At 41.6% G+C, this 22,243-nt stretch overlaps 2 protein-coding genes across 4 annotated transcripts in view; one reads left to right on the top strand and one right to left on the bottom strand.

Annotated features, from left to right (window-relative positions):
• The window catches only part of VTI1B (vesicle transport through interaction with t-SNAREs 1B), a 12,980-nt gene extending 5,956 nt beyond the window's left edge, over positions 1–7,024 (top strand). The window contains exons 4-6 of one of the 2 annotated variants that reach the window (XM_007442170.4): positions 760–933; positions 3,652–3,713; positions 6,827–7,024. In XM_007442170.4, the coding sequence (XP_007442232.1) occupies positions 760–933; positions 3,652–3,713; positions 6,827–6,872 (282 nt within the window). In that variant the 3' untranslated portion in view covers positions 6,873–7,024. Of the gene's footprint in view, positions 1–759; positions 934–3,651; positions 3,714–5,623 lie in introns of both variants that reach the window. The other variant, XM_007442169.4, reaches the window with a different exon arrangement.
• ARG2 (arginase 2) lies at positions 4,638–22,243 on the bottom strand. Of its 2 annotated transcripts, none has more exons than XM_025175655.2 (8): positions 21,663–22,243; positions 21,022–21,094; positions 12,940–13,117; positions 10,765–10,924; positions 7,568–7,662; positions 7,337–7,441; positions 7,026–7,162; positions 4,638–6,323 (listed from the first exon to the last, which is right to left on the bottom strand). In XM_025175655.2, the coding sequence occupies exons 1-8, from the start codon at positions 21,777–21,779 to the stop codon at positions 6,118–6,120; spliced, it is 1,071 nt and encodes a 356-aa protein (XP_025031423.2). In that variant the 5' UTR covers positions 21,780–22,243; the 3' UTR covers positions 4,638–6,117. The 2 variants fall into 2 exon arrangements, with proteins under 2 accessions (XP_025031423.2, XP_025031424.2); XM_025175656.2 differs by lacking the exon at positions 21,663–22,243 and adding an exon at positions 21,527–21,592.

The raw sequence follows: 22,243 nt of genomic DNA, 5'->3' as shown, positions 1-22,243 counted from the left end.
CTGACGTGGGTTTTTTAAAATTTTAATTTAGTTATTTTAAAAAATTGCAACATCCACTAAGATGATTAAATAAACATCTTATTTTTTCTCTTTCAAGGTAAATGAGTAGTAAGCAGAGCACATTAAGTTTTGGCATGTCTAATAAACTAGCCACAGGTCTTGAAGATTATTAAGTCAAATAAGTAGTATACTGACAAATTTTCATTTTTAATACATTCTGTGCCATTTGAACTCTACTGCAAGCAGTTTATGTGGTTCTTCACTGTTCAAATTGCTCAGATTTATGCCAGGTTTGGTGTCACTTAAGCAGTATAGTATCTAGGTGTCCACCACACTATTAATATCTGTCTGAATCAGTTTAGTTCTTTATCCCCTAAGAAAGTAGCTGAATAATCTATATTGAGAGAGGGGGAGTCTGACTCTGTAAATACAACCAGAAACTGCTGATAGTATTTGCTTGGATCAGTTGGGGAGTAAGTTGTATAAATACTTTCTGCTGTAAGGGACATTTTTTGGTGGCATAGTCAAACTAAAAACCTATGTGCTGTTGGAGATAGTTTGGGGAGGGAGATGGGGTCATCTCAGCATCTCCTTCAATATTCTTTTGAAAGAATAGGCTGTTTCTCTTATCATTAGAAAACTTCTCCTATTCTCTCTTTACACTGCTAGCATGATTTAAATTTACACTCTCAGAGAAGAACATATTGAAAGGTAAAATATTCCTTCTGCCTTTTTAAATAGGTCTTAATTGTCTCTTAGACTCAGATGCAATCTCAGAGGGTATTACTGCTTCAGGGTACAGAAAGCTTGAATCGAGCCACTCAGAGCATAGAACGTTCACAGCAAATTGCTGCAGAAACTGATCAAATTGGTAGTGACATCATTGAAGAACTTGGAGAGCAACGTGAACAGCTGGAACGCACCAAAGGCAGAGTAAGTTTTAAAAATGCCACTGTAACAGAATAGTCGGTCTTTCCTCTCCTATCAACAGACAGGCTTCTCTGACTTTTTTTAAAAAAAAATGTATTTCCACTCTCCCTGTACTTCCCTCACCCAGTATCACCCCTCTGTAGTGCCATGCTCTTTTATGAAGAGGAGAATGCAGAGGGGAGCATGCAGTGAAAGAGCAATCTTCAGCTTGTACAAGTATTTAATGTAACAATATAGCTTAAAAAACCACTTTTTCTTCTTCTGGCAGTAAAACAGAGATATTTTTTTTCTAAGCTTATGTGGAATCAAATACTGTTTTATTAAGATCAGATTTGATCTTCCTTAGGTATGTCTTTTAATTTATTTTAAAGATAACATTTCTGTCTTTTAATATACTGCTGAAATCTCAGAAACTAGATGGATGAATTAATACATAGTCTCTGTTATAACACATAAGATGGATCCTTAGCCAGCTCCCAAACTGCTGCTGCTTGTTTACCTGATCTCTTTGCTATTCACTATCATTTTTTTTCCCCACAGGAAGAGACCAAGAATTTACCTTGGATAGTGAGTTAGCTGGCCTAGGTGTCAGAAACATAATTCAGTAAATGACTATAAAAGAAAAAATATAGAAATAGATAAATTGAGGTGCATTGTGCTTCTTTAATTATTGTCACAGAATGTATGGATAGGAGTTGAGTTGACTGGATGCGTGCCAATCCTTACCTTAAAGTATAGGCCAAATTTCCTTCTCTAATGGCTGGTGTGGGTCTTCCGGGCTGTGTGGCCGTGTTCTGGAAGTTTTGTTTCCTAACGTTTCACCAGCACCTGTGACCCAGCACCTGTGACCGGCATCTTCAGAGTGCAGGAGCAGTTCTCTCTGTGCTCAGGGTGATGTGACCCTTTTGTGGGTATTTATAGAGATCTGATTGGGGGGTTGGGTAATTGAGTGGCTGCTTGTTTTGGTGTCAGAATCTGTGTGTATCTTCCTGGGGATCAGGCAGGTTTTTTTCTTCTATTGAATTGTTAACGAGGGGCTGCTGGGGGTGATTAGCAAGTTCATTGTGTGAACTGTTCACACGGTTGAGCTGGTGGTTGAGCTGAGTTCGTTGACCTTTTGCAGGCTGTATTTTTCAGGATTGGTAGCCAGGTTTTGTTGATTTTTTAGACTCTCTTCTTTTTTATTGAAACTGTGCTGGTGTTTGTGAATCTCAATGGCTTCCCAGTATAGCCTGGTATAGTGGCTGTTGGTGTTGTCCAGTATCTCTGTGTTTCCAAATAGGATTTTGTGTCGTGCAGAGTGATAATCACAAACACTCCTGTTTGTGCAGAGCGCAGCAAAAACTCCAGGAAAATATTAGCCATGAAAGCAAACACAATGCAATGTCTATTTCTTGTTTCCCAAAGAAATCCAGTCAGAAAATATATACTAACTGGTGTTTATTGATAAAAATGCAAAAACTCCATAAAATGCAAATATCATACAAAATATAAAGAAAAACACATTATATTGTAGCATCCAAGACTTATTAGCAACACAAGCTTAACAAAATCTCTAGCTACAAACTCTTAGAGAAGAGGTACACTACTTGGTAATTTGTTACAACTACGTAGCCCATAAAACCTACATAGTGGCTAACACTAAAACAACTAACAACTACTCTGAGAGCCTGAACATTTTCCTCTCCTTGTATTATAGCTCTATGCCACCCCCACTGGGTACCTAGCATACACACGCCAATAGGTGGCAGTAAATAGCACAATACACAACACACAATAACAGGTGTTTTTCACATGATCTCTATAGCCAAAATATTATTTGTTATTGTTGTAAAGATAACGGGATGAATCCTTTCCCATGAGAAAGAAAATCTTGACATTTTGTGTCCAGTGTGCTTGAGAGCATGTTCAGCTACTGCAGATTTTTCTGGTAGTCTGCAGTGTCTTTCGTGTTCTTTTATCCTGGTATGGATGCTGTGTTTTGTGGTCCTGATGTATACTTGCCCGCAACTGCATGGTATGTGGTATACTCCTGCGGTGGTGAGGGGATCCCTTTTGTCTTTTGCTGATTTTAGCACTTCTTGTACTTTTCTGGTGGGTCTGAAGATTGTTTGGAAATTGTGTTTTTCCATCAGTTTTCCCATGCGGTCTGTGACCCCTTTGATGTAGGGCAGAAATACTTTGTTGGTATTTCAACATGGTACGCATGTTGTTTTCTTGGTTTGATGGCTCTTTTTATTTATAAGTCAACGAACCTATAGAAGAAAAAACCCTGCCTAATCCCCAGGAAGATACATACAGATTCTGACACCAAAACAAGCAGCCACTCAGTAACCCAACCCCCCCCACCCGCCCAATCCCCCCCTTTCCCCCTCCTCAGATCCCTATAAATACCCACAAAAGGGTCACATCACCCTGGGCACAGAGAGAACTGCTCCTGTCTGTGCTCCTGCACTCTGAAGATGCCGGTCACAGGTACTGGCGAAACGTTAGGAAACAAAACTTCCAGAACACGGCCACACAGCCCGGAAGACCCACACCAGCCATCGTATGCCGGCCGTGAAAGCCTTCGACAATACATTCCTTCTCTAAGTCTGGACTGATCTCCTAATTTCAACATTGTGCTTAATAGATGATGCTTTCCAACTGTCAGCACAACTAAAGTAGCATCCTAATCTCTTGCCAAGCAAGTGGGAATTCATGGGGTTTTTTTCTTTACAGTTAGTAAACACAAGTGAAAATTTAAGCAGAAGTCGGAAGATCCTACGTTCCATGTCAAGAAGGTTGGTGAAATGATGCTTTAAAATATGCTCTGAATCTTGAGTCAAAATGTTTTGTGATGTTTTCGATGGGATTCTTGTGAAGCTTATTCCTTCAGTATAGGCTTGGCCTATCTCAGGTGTCCCTGTGGAGGAATGACTGGTATTGCTTCATCTTTAGGCATTTGTGCATATAATGCAAAGTCCAGCCAGAGTGGAGCATTTGTGGGTTGGGTGCTGATTAGTCCTTCTTTGAACAAATCCTACCCAGGCTCTTGCTGGGGCTACCACATCTAGGCTGCAAACCATTGGACAATGACTAGAAAGCAGCAAGAATGTTTTGTATCTCTTTGCTGCCATCCAGGGGTCACCTGGATTTTTGCAGCCTAGATCTGGTAATCCTAGCTTTTGCTAAAGTGAGAGAGGGGACCTTTTTTTGCCAATTTTTTCTTTCGTATGCTGCCATTATGGCCTTTCCTATGCTGCACAGGAACAGATTGCAGGAATATGAGAAATAGATAAAAATCCTATACACCTAACATGAACACAAACATACAATTTTCTCTAGCAGTAATGTTCTTTAAGTGGATACCGTAGATTCATTTCCCCCCCTTTGGAACAAGAATATAAGAAAAATAGGATATGCCCCTGAATTTAAGATACCTCTCAGAATGGAAGAATCAACAGAAAAGCAGTTGTATAAATGCTATATAAAACCCTGTGTAATGTCCAGTTTCTACCTCTTGTCAGGTGACTACCTCTGGGCACATAAGGCCGAATTGTTCTTTAAAGCTCCCCACTATACATGGTTACAAACATTGGCCACTTTCTGAGACTCCGGCCACATAGAAAGAATTCTGAGCAGTCAGACACTAGAGCACTCTTACTGTATGTCCACAGCAGCAGTTTTCAGTTTGTCAGCAGAAAAAAAACAAACAAACCAGGGGCTTCCATACACTCAGGATTATTCTTTATTGAATATATACAAAGGAGAACTACTGAAAGACAATATTCAAGCCATTAAGGATCATCAGATTTTCAGTTCTTTGTGCTCTTCCATTCACCAAAAACTGTGACTATTAGAGCTTTACCTTTGCAATTAGGAGTGAAGGATGTGTGTCCTGCCTCTACTGTGTACGGTCTAGCTATCTTCTGTCCTGGACTAGTAGTTTTTCTTAGAAGTCCCTGGCCCATAATTTGGCAAATTATATGCAATAATTGTGTATAGCTGTCTCTTTGATTCTAAGATGGTGAGAACAATAAATGTGTACAAATCACCCATTGCCTATTTCAGTGAAAAGTAGCAAAGGAGAGTAGGGCAGTCATTGGAGGATCCTGAAAGGGAAAAGTATGCTGCAGAGTTACACAGAAGCAATTTTGAGGAGACACTTCCTTGTTTAAGGCAGCACAGAGTGTCACTTTTCAAACCATAAGAAAAGAATATCTGAATTTAACCTTGAGATTGTTGCAAATTGTTCTTTAGCTTTACAGGAGAGTATAAAAGAAATGAACTGAAAACTTTTGTATTTGCAAATTACCTGCCTGTAGCTTTTTATGTTAGCCTGCTCATCTAAATTTTATTTTATGCTTTTCCACACCCTATAGTGAGGTTCTATAACTTCTAACAAGAGTAGTTTAACTTTTTATAAGGAATCTCAAGGACCATGATGTTTTAAATGAAATTAAATATTTAGTACTCCTCTTCTACACCATTAATTTTCTCCGCAATGACTGTAATCTCATGCTTATTTACCTAGGATTTCCCTTAAACCTACAGTACATAAAGGGACTTGCTTTAGAGTAAATATGCAAAAGGTTTTCTTTACTAAAGCTGAAATGTGACCGTTTCTATCTCCACCATGATAATTCCATAAATGGTAATGTCTTGCAGTTTAAAAAAAAAACCAAGGAAGTTCATGTCTCTTTCTTTCTAGACTTATGACAAATAAATTGTTACTTTCTGTCATCATCATCCTGGAGGTAGCCATCCTGGGAGGTGTTGTCTACTACAAGTTCTTCACTTAAGTGTTCAAGAGATGTGGCTTTTCTGCCTTCCTATCTTCCATCCACTGTATGGACATTCCTGGGCAATAGCTGTTTGACATAGATTGAAAAGGTGGATTGTATTTACTACATTTAAAAGATAGTGCTGGCTTGTTATCAGTCTTGACATGTTCCTCTGAGAATAGTGAAGAAAAGACAAACCATGAACTACATCTGCAAAATAATACAATCTCCGTTTAGGCTGAACATATTAACTTGTAACACAGCAGTTTGACCTCCCAACTGAAAAAAATGAGCATCTCCAGAGCTGAGTGATGACTTCAGAATGTAGTACATTTGGTTTCTCTTCTGTCCACTTGTATAGTAGATCAGCAGAACTATACATAATGCCCTTTGTGCGGCATCTGCTGCCACTTGGGAGATCTTAAAGCCGTACTTGCTCTTCACTGTCTGATTCATCTGGCGAACTAGGTGTTGGTAGATTCTCAAAAACAATGTGTGCTCCTTCTCTTGTCTGCCCAAAGCTTGTAGCAATCACATCTACTGCCAAACTAGCTGTTGCATTCACTTCTTCCTGTGAAGCTCCAAGGAACGGATTTACTTCTACAAGGTCCATAGCTGAAAGCAGGCCTGAGAAAACGAAGGCAGTGAGTTATTTGAGAGCAAAAGACAGAAATTTGCAGTATTTTTAAAAGTATCTCTTCAGCCAAATGACAGATCTGTCTCATTACATGTAGCATCTAAATCCAGCCTTCAATCCTACTTTTGTCCAAAGCAACAATAATTTCCAGTAGTTCCCCCTCCCCCCTTTTGTTGTTACCAGGAACACATGAATGGTTAGATGTTTAAAGTATGATATATGCCTTTAAAACTCCCTGACAGCTCTAATTAAACTGCATCAAGAAGAAGGTTGGAGAAGCTATAAAACAAACATATAAGTAACAAAAGGGAGTAGTGATGACAACTGTGGGATAAACTGGGAACACTGGCTTCTCTAAAGAAGGTTATGTTTCCATATAGCTTGTGCTAAAGTTTGGCAGTATAGCTTGTAATTTTGTTTTGTTTTACTAACTAGGAAAGGTAAATTAGGTGGCATCTGAAAGCTTGAAATAACTTGCTATTGTCTTTTTCAGTCCAGGAGGCTTCTCACGAATCCTTGAAAGGGAGAGAACGGAATAAAAGGATCTAAGCTTCTATTAGACTTACTTTATTACATTTTGATTTAAACTGAATATTTTTGTAGTACAGTTACCCTGCAAGCATGTGATTACAATTTTTGTGAATCTTGTTACCTTAACCCAAATTAAAAAAAAATGCTTGCTTGGTTTTTACCTGTGTTGTGTATTTCCTCAGAAATGTACATGCCTTCACGATATGTTAATCCACCCAAGACAGGTGTCCCTGTTGCTGGAGCCAGTGATGGGTCAAAGGCATCGATGTCAAAGCTCAGATGGATTGGTCTTGGTCCTCTGACAAAAGAGAATAATTTTGTTTGCTAAATATAGTTCATGTGCAATAAGTCACTTATCCTAGTATTCAGTAGGATAGGGCTAATGGTTGATAAAGATCAGGTTTCTGGCTTATTTATTTGCCTAACAAATATTCTCCACAAAAGATCCAGTTATATCCAAAATATATGTTACCTGCCCAAAAGATGGTCAAACGTTCTTTCCATCACTTTCTGGATTCCAAGGCCATCAATATGTTTCATTGAAAAATACTGAATGCCGTAGTTCTTCAGAATATAACTGTTTTGAGAAAACAGTTAAAAGTTAAATATCCTTAAAGTGTAGAAACATACCAGTAATCTTGCTATGAAGTAGGGGGGGGGAGGGAATAATAACATTCTTGCAAACTAGCTATCATCTACTTACTGTTCAGCAGGATCAACATCTCTCAGACCAATATATACAATATCTAATGGTGAAAGACAGGGCTTCAGCCAGGAAAATCCAGGAAGCACTGGCACCTTCAAAATAAGAGAACAGGATCCTGAAAAGACTGATCTAGGAAATATTTTTCAGTGGCATGACCTTGCCAGCTCAATATGACAATAGTGTAGACTGCCCCCCTCCAATTTGAAAGGTAACCTGTTACAGGTACAGTGGTACCTCGGGATATGAACTTAATCCGTTCCGTGACTCTGGGCGTATCCCGAGTTGGTTGTAACCCGACACTAATTTCCCCATAGGGTTCAATGTAAATCTGGTTAATCCATTCCGCCCTCCGAATTTGGTCACACCCCGAAGCAAATTTTCCCATAAGGTTCAATGTAATTACCGTTAATCCGTTCTGGCGTCCGTGGACCACGCTTCAGGGGCAGGAAAACGGACAGGCGCCGCACAGCGGGGTGGGAAAACGGCCGGGCGCTGCGTGGCGGGGTGGTAAAACGGACGGGCGCCACGCGGCGCGGTGGGAAAATGGCCAGGCACCGCATGGCACGGCGGGAAAATGTCCATGGACCATGTGTCAGGGGCGGAAAAATGGCCGCGGACCACATGTCGGGCGGAAAAATGGCCGCAGACCACGTGTCAGGGGCGGGAAAATGGCCGCAGACCACATGTCAGGGGCGGAAAAATGGCTGCGGACGTGTCGGGTGGAAAAATGGCCGCGGACCACGTGTTGGGGGCGGAAAAATGGCCGCAGACCACGTGTCGGGTGGAAAAATGGCCGCGGACCATGTGTCGGGCGGAAAAATAGCCGCGGACCACATGTCAGGAGCGGAAAAATGGCTGCGGACCACGTGTCAGGGCGGAAAAATGACCGTACCCCGAGGCGGAGTTCGCACATCGAGGTAAATCTTTGTGGTCATAACCCGAAAAGTTCGTTAGTAGAGGCGTTCGTATCCCGAGGTACCACTGTACCTTGTATTTAAGAGATATTGCTACATTCCTGTAGCCGTTATTCTTCCACAAGAATAACTTGTAAGAGCTTAAAGACAGGAATTACCCATTTTATTTTTTTCCTTTTTTTCAGTCCAGGCCAAAAAGATATCAAAATTCCTAATAAAAGCAGGTGATTGGGTCTCGTTCAGTTTGTTACATAAAATTTACTGGAATAGGCTAATTCAAAATGCTTGAGCTTTCCAAAACACATTTTAATATTGAAAGACATATTAAGAGCAGCACTGATGGCTGGAGAGGTCCACAGGAAGGTGAAAAGAAGGTTGTGGATGTGGAAAGCAGTGTTGCGCCTTTACAATTCAAGCTGTGCCCCTTTTGTGCACATGGCATTGCTCTCATGTACAAAACAATTGGAACTTTTATTATTTTGATGAAAGCATCAAACCCTGCTGTGCTCTCTTATAATGCGCATTTGGATTGCTGAGAGTGTGCTGTTCGATACATCTGTTTTGGAACAGAGCCCATTGCCATTGACCAAATTGACTAGGACTAATGGAAGTTAAAACAAAAAAATCTGATGAGCTCAGGTTACTTTTAGCCCTGCTTTAGAGGCAATTAAGATTTAGCTGATTGTAATACTGATTATAAGAGTTAGATGTAACAATAGTGGTTAGTTACAGTGTTATTTCAACTTGCTTATCTTGGTCTGAACAAATAATAACTGTTTTGAGCTGTTCAAAGTGGAATATAAATCTAGCAAACAAACTCCCCATATCTTGAGTTGGTACTACTTTTCATGAGTAGTATGATCAAATAGGTGCTTTTAACATTATATATAAAAAAAATCTTGCAAGGTAGAAGGTTATTATATAGAAAACACATCCATGCAGGATCATTCCTTTGCTTAAGGAAAACTGCCGGGACACCAGCAGGTACAGCCATGAACTTCCAGCTACTGTTTAACAAGTTATAGACTATTTCGTAGCAGGTAGAAAAAATAGTACAGGTAGTCCTCGTTTAGTGACCACAATTGGGATTGGTAACTTGGTTGTTAAGTAAAGTGGTTGCTAAGTGAAACTGTGTTTATGATCTTACTTCAGCTCCCCTTTATTTTACATGTACAGACCTGCAAAAGTCATAAATGCGAGGAATAGTCACAAAGTTACTTTTTCATTACTGTCATAACTGCAAATGGTCACTAATTGAGGCAATTGCTAAATGAGGACTACCTGTAAGTTCATATATGGTACTCTCCTGAAAGGATGGTATGGTAGAATTGCCCATCTATTAAACTAATAGCCACCCAATTTCAAATCATGTTGACTATCTCAATATAGGAGTCTTTACATCTTTTCTTTTTAGATTTTTTATCCCGCCTTTATTATTTTTTTTAATAAATAACTCAAAGTAGCAAACATACCTAATATTTCTTCCTCCTCCTATTTTCCCCACAACAACAACCCTGTGAATTACGCACCCAATAGTATTATACCCAAAGAACACCATCCTTGAATGTTCAGGATATATACCATTACAAACTAGTACCTAGGTGAAATCTGATGCCATCTACCTAATGTGATATCTTTACATTAAGAAAAAAAGACTGCTTTTGAGGCATTATCAGTATTCTTTTTTAAAATTACTAGTCATTCTAAGAAAGTAGGTTTTATCACAGCTGCCTCCATTTACATTATAAAGTTCACCCAACCCGCTAAGTAAAGATACATTATTGATCAGGAAGTTCTGTGAATAACCCTAACCCTAACCCTTCGTGTCTAGCTACTGAAAGCAAATGCTTGGAACTGAGATTATAAATCAATTAGAACTTTATATAAAGAAACAGTAGTACATTACTTTGCACTTCAGGATTTCATATGAAAATCATGTCAGATATAAGATGGGTTGGTATTCCCAGTTACATTTTATGGAACTACTTGCCTCCTTTGGGGAAATGTACATTTTAAAAATGTATTTTTTTTACAAAAATAACCACAAGATTACAATATAACTTGATCATGTCACACTTTCCTTGAGTAAACACTGTAAAACCTCTGCCTGTTTGTTCGTTTTCAGGACAGGTGTTCAAGTGAATTATTAAGTGAATACTGAAATGCCAGAGATCCTACTTGTCTTTAACTTTTTTTTAAAAAATCATTAGTTCTGATAGGTCAGTAATTACATGGGAAAATGCTATTCCTCATTGGCATCGCCATACAATCCCCACTTACCTTATCTTGAAGTTCTCTTAAAAGAAATGAAACTGGCTGCCCATGGAGGTTTCCTGATAGGCTTGTGAGTGGAGTGTTAATATCAGCGTGTGCATCAACCCAGATCACACAGAGATGTGGGTACTGCCTTGCGTGTCCACTGATAGAGCCAAGTGCTAAGCTGTGGGAGAAAACAGAGTTCAAATTTATATCTGCCCTGTCTAAACTGGGGAAAGCAGAATTAGGGTACAGTATTGGGCAAATAAATGTGGGTTAACAATCACTTTGGAAGCCAAATGTATGACAATTGCTTAAATTTGTATTATAAATGCATGTTGTGTGTGATCCCGCCCACAATGTTTTGCCACTTTTGAGGGATTATAAAGGGATAAATGTGAAGCCAGTACATAATTTTAAGATCTTGCCTTCTCTGCATTAGACTGATCAGTACCGTTTAGATAACCAAGGCAGGTTGTGAAATGCTACGTACATACCTTGAACTCAATAGCCCAAAGTGCCCACAATATGTATCAGATGGAAAATGTGCACTGAAACTAGTAATCTGTTTTTCCTAGGGGTCAGTGAGACCCCCAGGCTGAACATGATAACAATAGCCAAATTCCACTGCTCTTCGGCAACTGGGGTTCAGAGGCATTCTAGTGATATAGGCAGCCTGCATTCCCAATTCCTTGCCAGTCTAAATGCTAGATGGTGCCTGTTTGAATACACTACTTCTCTCAGGCACATAAATGCTAAATGCTTTTAAATGCTTTAGCATTTACTCTCAGAGATTTTCTCAACATCTTGCCTCTTGGAGAAGAAGACAAAAGACAAAAACAACTCCATAGGAAATGAGTCAAGTAGCAAGTTGCGCGCTGAGGTGGAGAAAAGGAGAAAGTTGAGGTCATTCTCCTTCAACCCCAAATTAGTTTGGGACTTCCAGAAAAATAGAAAAGTTCAGGTAAACTGAATCAGAAGGAATATCTCATTCAGGAACAATTACTTGGGTAGAAACTGTCTAGCTAGAAACTGCTAAATTCTGTGGCCTTTTGTCTTACAATCTTTTTTTTTTTTATGATTGGGCATATCATCTGCAGTGTTTCAGGGCATTGTATTTAACTAGCAGTTTGAATCTAAATCTTGGAAAATCGATGCTATTTATCTCTTTAAAGCAAGTTATCTCTTATTCTTAACAGATGAGCACCATCTTGTGATCTGCTGGAATACATATCTTTTATTTTTATATGTTCTTCTGGATTTTTTCTTGTTCAAGACTGCAGTTGTTGGATCCCTGGATTAGAAAAACTGTAATTTCTCTTTTCCAACATTGACTATCTGCACTCTAATACTTCAATCTAAAAGGAGTTTTTCTCCTATTTTTAAAGTTTAATTTTGCTTATTCCTATGAGATTGGTTTATCTCCTAAGGGTTAGGAGATAAGGATAACTACCCTAACCCTTAAGATAACTCCTAAGGGTTAGGGTAAGGCTAATACTTCTGGTCACAAACTTGGAAAAAACAGGAGTAGCATTATAGCAATTGTTTCATTATTGTCTTTTTACATGCCAGAAAGGCAACAGTGTGTCTCTCTCATTCCAGGGTTAGAGGGAGAACTCCAGGTGCAATGCTTCCTAGAGGCAAAGGGTGGTAGGGAGCTATCAAGCAACCAAGGGACAGGATGCAGGACGAGGGTGTGAGGTCCTACCTATAACTTGAAGTATTTACTTGAAAGGAAGATAAGTGCTTCCTCAAATAAGGTATGGTTAGGGTTAGGTTAAAATAGAGTTATCCTAGACTCATTGAGAATATGGTAATGGAGGCGGATGAGTGTTCCTGTCTAATTACCCTTTTTGAGAGTGCAAGAGAGGGTTTTTTAAAATTCAGGATTGACTACGTTTTTGTTTATACAGTAGTAGTACATTCATGAAAAGGACCTACAGTATAACTTTAAATGGACAGATCATCATCTAGTCCCCCAAATGGTTCTCAGATCTAGTGTTGCCAGGCCCATCATTTGTGGAATTTCATCAATTGCTGTAACCAAAGGTATTATTTAAGAGTCAGTACCCCTTTTTACATTTGTTCATGTTAACACTTTCAACCAGCCATTTAATGGGTCCAAGTGTAAAGAAAAGTGTACTTCACTGATCTTTATATAAAAGTTGTCAGATGCTAATTTCAGCTTTCCCAACTCACCTATGATCACCTCCAATGGTTATGCAGCTATGCCCAGCTGCCACAGCTCCATTCACAGTGTCAGCCAGAACTTGGTTAGCTAATCCTACGGAGCGTGGGTACTTGACTAGGTTATTGTAGAGTTCGTCATTGGGCACCTGGGTGAAATTTAAGTCTCCAAGATCATATACCTGGCAACCTAGGAATAACCAGAATGGAAGCAGAGTTGTATAGATTAGCCCAGTCTGATGGCAGAATATGATGGGATTTAGAATTAAGTTGCTTATTGGAGGTATATAAACACCTGCTTTTGAGTTATATAACATATAATGCTGATACCCAAGGTCCCAGCTTTATATTTATGGAGAATGATCTAAATAGAAGTCTATGTCTGGCATGAGTGTGTCTCTAAAATTCATAAACCTGCAATTTACAGGTCTGCAATGTTGCATCACCAGCTGATGCAACAGGAGTTTTACCATCATTCTAATAACATAACGCATCGTATTAATAACATACTATACTCAAGCCTTGTAAATGAGAATAGTCTGACATCAGAGCTACTGAAGTTTTTGGCAGGAAACCAAAACTAACAGAAAGCTCATTAATAAAGTTATATCTATCTATATAAAACTAAAACACTGTTTGTAACCTTCAATTAACTGAAACAGTGCATCATAACACAACAGTTTTTGAACGAAGGTACCTCAAATCAGCTAACTTAAAGAATACATGCAAAATCTGGGACCCATTACTCCTGTGTAATTGACATTTCAAGGATCTTCAGACCAGTTGTGCTGGCAAAGTTGTGGCTGCTGTAGTGCTGCTGTGGTCATGTAATCATGAAGTCTGATGCTCCCTGCCAGCTTCCCACAAGCAAAGTCAGTGGGGAAGCTGGCAGGAAATCAGAAATTGCTCCCACTCCCACTGCTTTCTTGCCCATGGTCATTCTGTCAACCTCTTTAGGTAAGTAGATTTTGACTTATTATTGAAGTTTGCTTGCCATTACAATTATTCTTCTATTTATTGTCTATGACCCAACAGATCATAGGTTGTCTAGTAATACATAATGCTGATACCAAGATTCCAGCTTTAGATTTATGGAGAATGATCTAAATAAAAGTCTGTTTCTGGTGTGTGCATATCTCTGAAATCCATAAACCTGCAATTTACAGGTCTGCAATGAGGTATTACCAGCTGATGCAACAGGAGTGCATTTACCATCATTCTAATAACATAATGCGTCATATTAATAACATAATATATTCAAGCTTGTAAACAAGAACAGTCTGATATTAGAGCTACTCAAGTTTTTGGCAGGAAACCAAGACTAACAGAAAGCTTATTAATAACGTTCTTTATAGCACCTTAGATCCCCGAACATCTTTTAGCTTGGGAACTAGGTAAAGCTGAAAGTAGAAATAATTGTGGCTTTAATAACTGGTTTTCCATTTGCAAAAATGAGGACCAACAATTATTTGCTTGTTTCTTTCTCCACCAAGTCTTGGGATCATTCTTGGTGCAGTTGAACATTACTTATGTATTCAATTTATATTCTGGAGACAGACATACATATGTCCTCTAAGGCTAGAATTTGGTACAGACATACTTTAAACCCATCCCCCTCATTTTTTAATTAAGTTGTGTGTTGAAGTGTCCTTGAAAGCCCAGAAGCTTACAATTATTTTCTAAACTTTCAGTCTGTCTGAATATGATCTTTTCCCTACAGAATGCAGTTGTTTTGGTTAATTAGCTATTTTGCTTTATCATCTAGTTTGATCTGTTCCTTTCCTCTTTTGGATGCATTTCATTTTCATTTACAGACTTCAAAGTTTTGAAGTCTGTAAATGAAAATGAAATGCATCCAAAAGAGGAAAGGAATTGTTTGGCCTTCACTTTGCAGTAATATTCCCTTTTCTCATGAATATACACACTCCTATTCCACTTCGATGCTGTAGGCTTTGGCTCATAATAAATGTGCCCTCTCAACCTTTTCTTATAAGATGTCACTAAACATTTCTGATGGCCATTCCTCTAGAATTTGTAATCATGTTTGCATCAATTTGCTTCAAAAACATTAGTCACATCTTGTGGCACATTCAATCCACATGTTTCAAAGGCTAAAGTTAAATTCTCACTCGAGCCTGAACAAATATATTGGAAAGGGGAGATCTTCAATAATCACGAGCCTTTGCGGGGGGAAGGGGGGGATGACAAATCAAGATGGCATCTGCACCTGTATGATCAAAGCCTCACTCCTTTTTGCACACATTGCACATAGAAAAGGAGGAGAAAAAAGTAGTTAGCACAATTTAACTGTTTTAAATGGAAGCAGCATATTGTTTCCACATTATATCAAAAGCAAAAGATACTATGATTTAGTAATGCTAGAGAAATGTAGCACTCCTGAAAGCTAGACCATATTAGGAAATAATTGTTTTATAATTTCAGCAGATTGTTGGAAGGGATACATGTGAAAAATCAGATAAGCTGATAATAACAGATAAAATATTATGTCCTTAGCCAAGTTATGAAAATAAAACGTGTTGAACCCCAGCCAAAGCTCTGTGTTAGTTTGAATATTATTGTTTCCCTATGAATAATTCAATGCTACAACAGTAATAAACTATTCCTATTCTATCTAGCTCATTCACTTCTTTATATTGTTCATGCTATATACCAAAGAGTGCTGGCAGGTGAATCTTATGGCACAGGGGTAGAAACTTTTTTGGGCCAATGGAAAGGCTTGAAATTATGAAAATATGAGGGCACTCTCACAAAATGGTTGTCATGATTGGCACTGCCAATCATTGAACTTCATTTGCCAGAAGACAGAGAGATGGGATGGCCCTTCATTATCCCCATCCGCTTCTCCAAGATATTTTCTAACAATGGGTTATAAGCCACCAGAGTTGTTTTAAGAAGGGCAGCTATTCAAATATTTTAAATAAACATACTTCAACTTACCTTTCCCCTTTTTATGGATAGGTGGGCATAACTGTTACCCAAAGCACGAAGCTACAGCCACACTCTATTTTATTTTCTGAGAACGCTTATGTGAGGCTCAGAGGCATTAGCATGAATAAACGTCAGAAAGATTAGAGCTTTGCATTGCTCCAACCTACTTAAAAAAATAACTAAGGACTCTTAAGGAATTAAAGTCAGATGGGACACAAAGAAGGTTTCCATGGAGACATCAGAGTCCTAAGTACCTTGTTGGCTACCTTTGTCATCACAGATATTATAGCAAGGTGTGCCCCACTTCAAGCTATTTAAGCTATCTTCTACATTGCAGTGCTTTTCAAATGTGTTGAACCAATTCCTAGATTTCCTAAAAGTCCAACTGCTGAGGAAATTTTGGAGCTGAAGTCCAATGTGTGTACTTGTTATAAAGATGCCAGTTGTAGTGTTACATACATAGGGGCAATGTAACGAGCATCTTTACCAGTATGAAGTGTGCATGGTCTACACCTCTCTCCATACATCTTTCTACCCTTGCCAACCATCTTTGCTTCCACCAAAACCATACACCACTGCAAGTGTTGCCTCTTTGAGTTTCTCATTGTTTCTCATCTCTCTCTCGTTTCATGATCTTATCAATTCCGTCCAACCACGACTTTCTTAGTCTTCCCTTCCTCTCAACCCACTATTCTTTCACACGCAGAGAGCAATTCAACCCCTATTCATTCCTTCCGTATTAGTAAACTGTATCAACATACCTCTTCATTCATGCCAATTTATTCACCATCCATTGCTTCTTGATCCTACTTTTTCTTGTTGTACCACAAACACTTCTGAAGTATCCTATTGCTACTACATACAATGTTTCTCCTGGCATAGCCAACTCTCTATTCCATATAGCAAAGTGGGCAGAAGTATACTCTTATACACTGCTGCCTTCCCTTCTTTCAACAAACATTCATTTCTCACCACCAAACATGTATTACCTACTACTTTCCTACCAGCATTTGTACATCTTTACTTTTTTCCATTCATTCTCCCATCTTAGGAAATACTAGACAACCCATGATCTGTTGAGTCATGGTTTCAGAGAGATTTCCATACCTAAACAGAGAAACAGAATGACCAAGGGCAAAAAAGCAGTGGGTGTGTGAGCAACTTATGACTTGCTGCCGGCTTCTCCATTGACTTTGCTTGTGGGAAGCCAGCAGGGAACGTCAGAAATCTCCCTTCCCTTCCCTTCCCTTCCCTTCCCTTCCCTCATATAATAGAGGCTTGTGCCATTTGCCCTCCCCTCATGACCCTCAGGAGAACCCAGGTAAAGCCTCCTCCTCTTCAGCTGACCTGCGGAACTGCCCACCACTTTGCTGGGGGTAGGTGGAAAAAGGGAGCAGCAGATCATGAGGAAAATTGCACCCCTGCTCCCCATTCCAGCATGTTCCCAGGGCCGACCTCACAGGAGGAAGAGGGCTCACTCATCGACCACCAGCTTCCCCCAGCCAGCTCTACCTTGCAAGCAGGCATCCAAGTTGCTCCCTCATCCTTCCCTCAATGCCCACAGCCATTAACAGATTTCTAATTTCTGCCTCATTTCCAAAGCAGCCAATCACCACTCACCCATCAGGCCTTGCCAGCAGCCGATTGGGTGTAGGGGACAGAGGGAGGCAAGAAAGAGGTCAGGGATATGCCCAGGACAATCACATGACCTGGGCTGACCATGGCAGTGCAGCAGCAGAGCAATGCTGAAACAGCCACAAATTCCCAAATTTCAATCCTATGGGGTAATGGGTCCTGGATTTTGGACACATTCTGTAAGTTAGCCCATTTGCGGTACTTTGGTTCAAAAACTGTTGCCTATGATGCACTGTTTCGGCCAGTTGAAGGTTACAGACACCAGAATTTTAGTAGTTTATTGTGATGGAAGGCATGAACGGGGAAGGTTCTGGAATGGAGCTTCAAGGTTGCTGGGAGGGGGAAGAGACTTTCCAGGGGAAGCACCTCCTCAGTCCCCAGCCGGAGTGTGGGAAAGCCAAGAGAACGAGACTGGCCCTTCCCTAGGGCATCATGGAACCTGACATCTGAGATTGATGTCAGGTTCAGCCCAAGAATGACAGCGAGACAGTCCAGAACAGTTTGGCTCCTTTATTAGCTTACACCTAATAGACAGAATCTCACCAGACTAAATTTATACCACAACAGTAACTATAACCACAATGCCCTAGGGAGGGGCCAGTCTCATTCTCTTGGCTTTCCCATACTCTGGCTTGGGACTGAGGAGGTGCTTCCCCTGGAATGTCTCTTCCCCTTCCTGGCAACCTTGAAGCTCCATTCCAGAACCTTCCCCGTTCATGCCTCCCATCACATTTATAGAGACTATCAAGTTACACTTTTTTTTTTTGCAATTTGTGTATAACTCCATTTTCCCTGTCAAGCACAACTACTTTGGTACATTAATTTTCAGATCCATCCTTCTTGTTGTATCATTTACAGGTAGTCCTCAACTTACTATGGTAATTGGGACCAGAATTTCCATTGCAAAGCAATGCAGTTGTAAAGTGCGACATCATGTGACTGCATCACTTAGCGACAACAATCCCAACACTCCCTATTGCTGTCATTAACCAAATTCCACCAGTCATTAGCCGAGGACCCATCCCAATCCAAGCCATTCCGGGCTTGGTCCCTCCCAGCCCCAAGCCTTGCTAAGGTAATGGACTGCCTCCTCTTCAACTCCCCCCACCTGCCTATCTTCCCCCATCTCTGCCCTTTTGACTGCCCTGCACTCTGCCTTATGGGGCAGCAAGCAGCCCCAGAACCATGTAGCTTTGGGGCTGCTTGCTACACTGCAGCTCAGGGGCTTCTTGGCGCACTGTGGTTCTGGGCTGCAAGAAGCCCGAGCTGCAATGCAATGCAAAGCCACAGCGCCCTGGGAAGCCCCAGCAGCATGGCTCAAAACTGCAGTTGCCCTTGTCACCCTGCACTCTGAGGCCCCTGCCGCCCTGCGCTCCATTGCCCCAACTGATTTCGCCATCTTCTTGCTCCTGCTGCTGATGAGGCATGCCCACTCTGGCCCTTCGTAAGGCAACTGCTGGCCATGTGAGGGCATCTTCCCCAGGCCTTGCGAGGAAACTGCCATGTGCGACCTTGGGAAGAAAGTCTCATGAGGCCAGCAGCTGCCTTGCAAAGGACTAGGCTGGGCATGCTTGGTCAGCAGCAGGAAGAAGACAACAGCAAATGTCAGCTAGGACGACAGGAGCTGCAAAGTGCAGGGGGCCAAAAGGGCATAGCTGGGGGGAAATGGGCAGGTGGGGGAGCTGAAGCACTCCTGTGGCCATAAAGACAGGTGGGTTGCCAAGTGCCCAAATTTTGATCATGTAACTGCAGGGGTGCTGCAACAGCCATAACCTCAGGAACGGGTCATAAGACCCTTTGTTCAGCACTGCCATAACTTCAAATGGTTGCTGAACAAATAGTCGTAAGTCGAGGACTACCTGTAGTCACTTTAACATTTGCTGCAAATCATTTTGATATTCTCAGCCAACAATACAGCATTATTCCAATTGTCAGCCATAGATGTAGCATTCTCACATAAATTAAACAAATCACACAGTGCCTCCACAAGCGAACCACATCTTTATTTTCACATTTCTGAGTTACATCATCTACATCTTCAGCCTTACCTTTCAACATTTTCAGAGCATTTATTATCGCCTTTTCACCATTTTTTTTTCTTGGACATGAAGATTTGTGTATGCATTTGTAGTCAAAATGTGCCCAAAATGATTGGGACACTATAAGCAGGGAATGCTGCATATAGCATGAGTGCAGTTTAGGCTGATAACCTAGTCCTCACCTTAGGTACCTTACTAAAAAGGATTCTATTTATTTGCCAGTTAAATATTATATATTTCTTCCCTCCTCCATAGACAACTATCTTATGGGCTTTTCCTACACATACACTTCTTAGGTTACTTCCTCCTTTTCTTTTTACTCAATAGTTATGACGTACTCAGTTTTCACAATCAAGGTTTAGTCAGTCTTTACAGTTAAAGCTGTTTTCACAATTCTAGCTTCACAGAAAGTTTACTGACCTTTTCCCTAAACGTTTTTCACTATTTTTGAATAGTTTTAAACTATTCTTTATCGACTGGGACAACAGCTCCCCTAATAAAACGAATTAGCAGTTAAAATGTTTGATGGAACTTCTTAATCAATAGTGGATATGTATTGCAGTCATCCTCACAAACAAGATATTTACTTTTTACACTAAAGTATTATTAAACTGTGAATTTCAGTTTTCTTTCAAGAATCTCTGGAATGCCGTAACTACTCATCATTTTTACTGACTCTCACAAAGCTAAGCTCCAGATGAATAAGTACATATCAGCTAGTGTAAACATATGACTTGTGCTTTAATTCAAGATAACCTGGATAAAAGAACCCTTACTATGCTAGTTATGTATCTTTGTGGTAATCGGATGGTTTCAGAGGGAGGACTGTACTGAGTTCATATTTAACTTAGAGATTAGGAAGAATTTCAGGCGGTTTCAAGAAGACTGATGCATTTTTGGAATTATTTAACTCTGCTTCAAATTATTTAATCACTTATTTACGCTTGCTTCAAACTATTCAATCACCTTTGAAGATCTTGTCTATGCCTTGAGAATGATTAGGATTTCACAAGCCACCCTCCTAGCCTTCTCCACAATGATGTCCTTCAGATGTGTGGAAGTACACCTTTCCATGATTCCCCACCCCACCCTACTGAGTCAGGGAATTCCTGAGAGGATGGACTGCAGCTTTTGAGGGCAATATACCATTATCCCACAAACACATCTGCTTTTCCTTTCCTTAAACAGACCGAGTGAGGATTGTCCCAAGGCTTCCATTGCCATGCCTCCCAAAGGCCAACACCCAATGGCTGGGCAGCCTGAGAATGATGGGCGCCCAACTATCTGGAGGACACCAGGTTGAACAATGACTTCATTGTTTCAAACGATGGATTCACGATGAATCATGTCATATACGATGAATCATGTCATATACGTGACTGGGTGGAGAAGCAACCCCAGACCAGAAAGGGGAGAACTCGGATCCTTTCCCAAAAGGTAGGTTGCTTCCCATCCCACCCTTCCCACTTACCCATGCCGGAGAGCTTTCCGACCAGTCCCGCATTCCGGACCGCTGCAGGACCATGATCCACTCCTCTCTTTTTCTGCAAGACAAAACGAGCCGAGCGGTGATTCCAAGCGACCCGAGTGGGAAATGACATCAGCGAGCCCGCGCGGTCAAAGCGGCGGCTTGGAAATTTCCATTTCCCAGGAGCCGCCCCCTTCCCCTTCCCCGGCAGCCAGCCAAGTCCTTTCGGGGGTCCTTCCTTCCTTCCTTCCTTCCACCCACCCACTCACCGCCGCACCGTTCCCCTCCCTATCCCTGCCGGCGTCGCAGCGCGACTCCGCGAGGAAGCCTTCCTCCGGTTTAGGGCGAAACATCCCCGGCCGGGGTCGGGGATCGCGGATCGGCAGCGCCGGGCACGAACGACACTGATCGATAACCTTTGGAGCATCTCCCTCCAGATTCCCTTTGGAGCATCTCCTTTCCCCACCCAGGGCGCGGCATGAAGCGCCCCTCTCTTTGTTAGGCTCACTGGGGAAGGCGGAGGTATGCAGCCTCCCGAAAGGGCCAAAGGACGCCCGCTCTCGACCATTCCTGCAGTATCCCCCTCCCACCCGGACGAACAAACCGGTGCTCCGGATTATCCCCTGCCCCGCGACGTCACCTACCTGGCCCCGGGAGAAGGGGGCCCCGATGAGGGCCACCGAGTGGGCCAGCTTCTTTGGGACCCGCAGAGGGGAGCCGGCTTGTTGGAGGAGCCGAGCGAAACTGCTACGAAGAGCCATACTGGCGAGAGATCTCGGAGCAGAGAACCAGCTACACGCAAGAACCACCCCCACTACCGCGGCGGCACCAGCCACGGCTGCAATTTATAACCGGCAGACCTGCCGGGCCTCCGCGCCTTTTGCCCCGCCCCTTGGCTGTCGGCCCACTCGCTGCTCTTAAACGGGCCAATCCGCGCGGACCTCGCCGGGGGCGTGCCTCCGAGCCCCTCGGAAGGTGCGAAACGCCGCGAGCGAACGTGACTGCGGTGGCTTGGCGCTCTGCTCGCGTGTGCGTTCCTTGTTGTCCCCCTCCGGCCGGCAGGTCTTTCCGACGACGCCCCCCGCGCCTTCCATTCGCAGGTCGTTCCGGAATTATGCCCCCCAAAAGACGTTTCTACCTTTTTTCTTGGAATCACATCGTTTTAAGATGAAGGGTAGCTGTGTCCCCCGTTCCTCGGTTGAAAATTTGCCCGGCGATTTTAGTT

This window comes from Python bivittatus, unplaced genomic scaffold (genome assembly GCF_059951505.1).
Source record: "Python bivittatus isolate LINGU-HERP-01145 unplaced genomic scaffold, Pbiv_v1 ctg000480_np1212, whole genome shotgun sequence".
NCBI lineage: Eukaryota > Metazoa > Chordata > Lepidosauria > Squamata > Pythonidae > Python > Python bivittatus.
The sequence above is the reverse complement of the archived record's forward strand: the minus strand, read 5'-3'. Positions and strand labels throughout refer to the sequence as shown.

Coding starts and splice junctions, on each gene's coding strand:
- ARG2 (XM_025175655.2), bottom strand. CDS start 21,779: ATGGCTCTTCGTAGCAGTTTCGCTCGGCTCCTCCAACAAGCCGGCTCC. Junction 7,663..10,764: donor TAAGAGAACTTCAAGATAAG/GTAAGTGGGGAT, acceptor CTTATTTTGAAG/GTGCCAGTGCTTCCTGGATT. Junction 7,442..7,567: donor GATGTTGATCCTGCTGAACA/GTAAGTAGATGA, acceptor TTCTCAAAACAG/TTATATTCTGAAGAACTACG.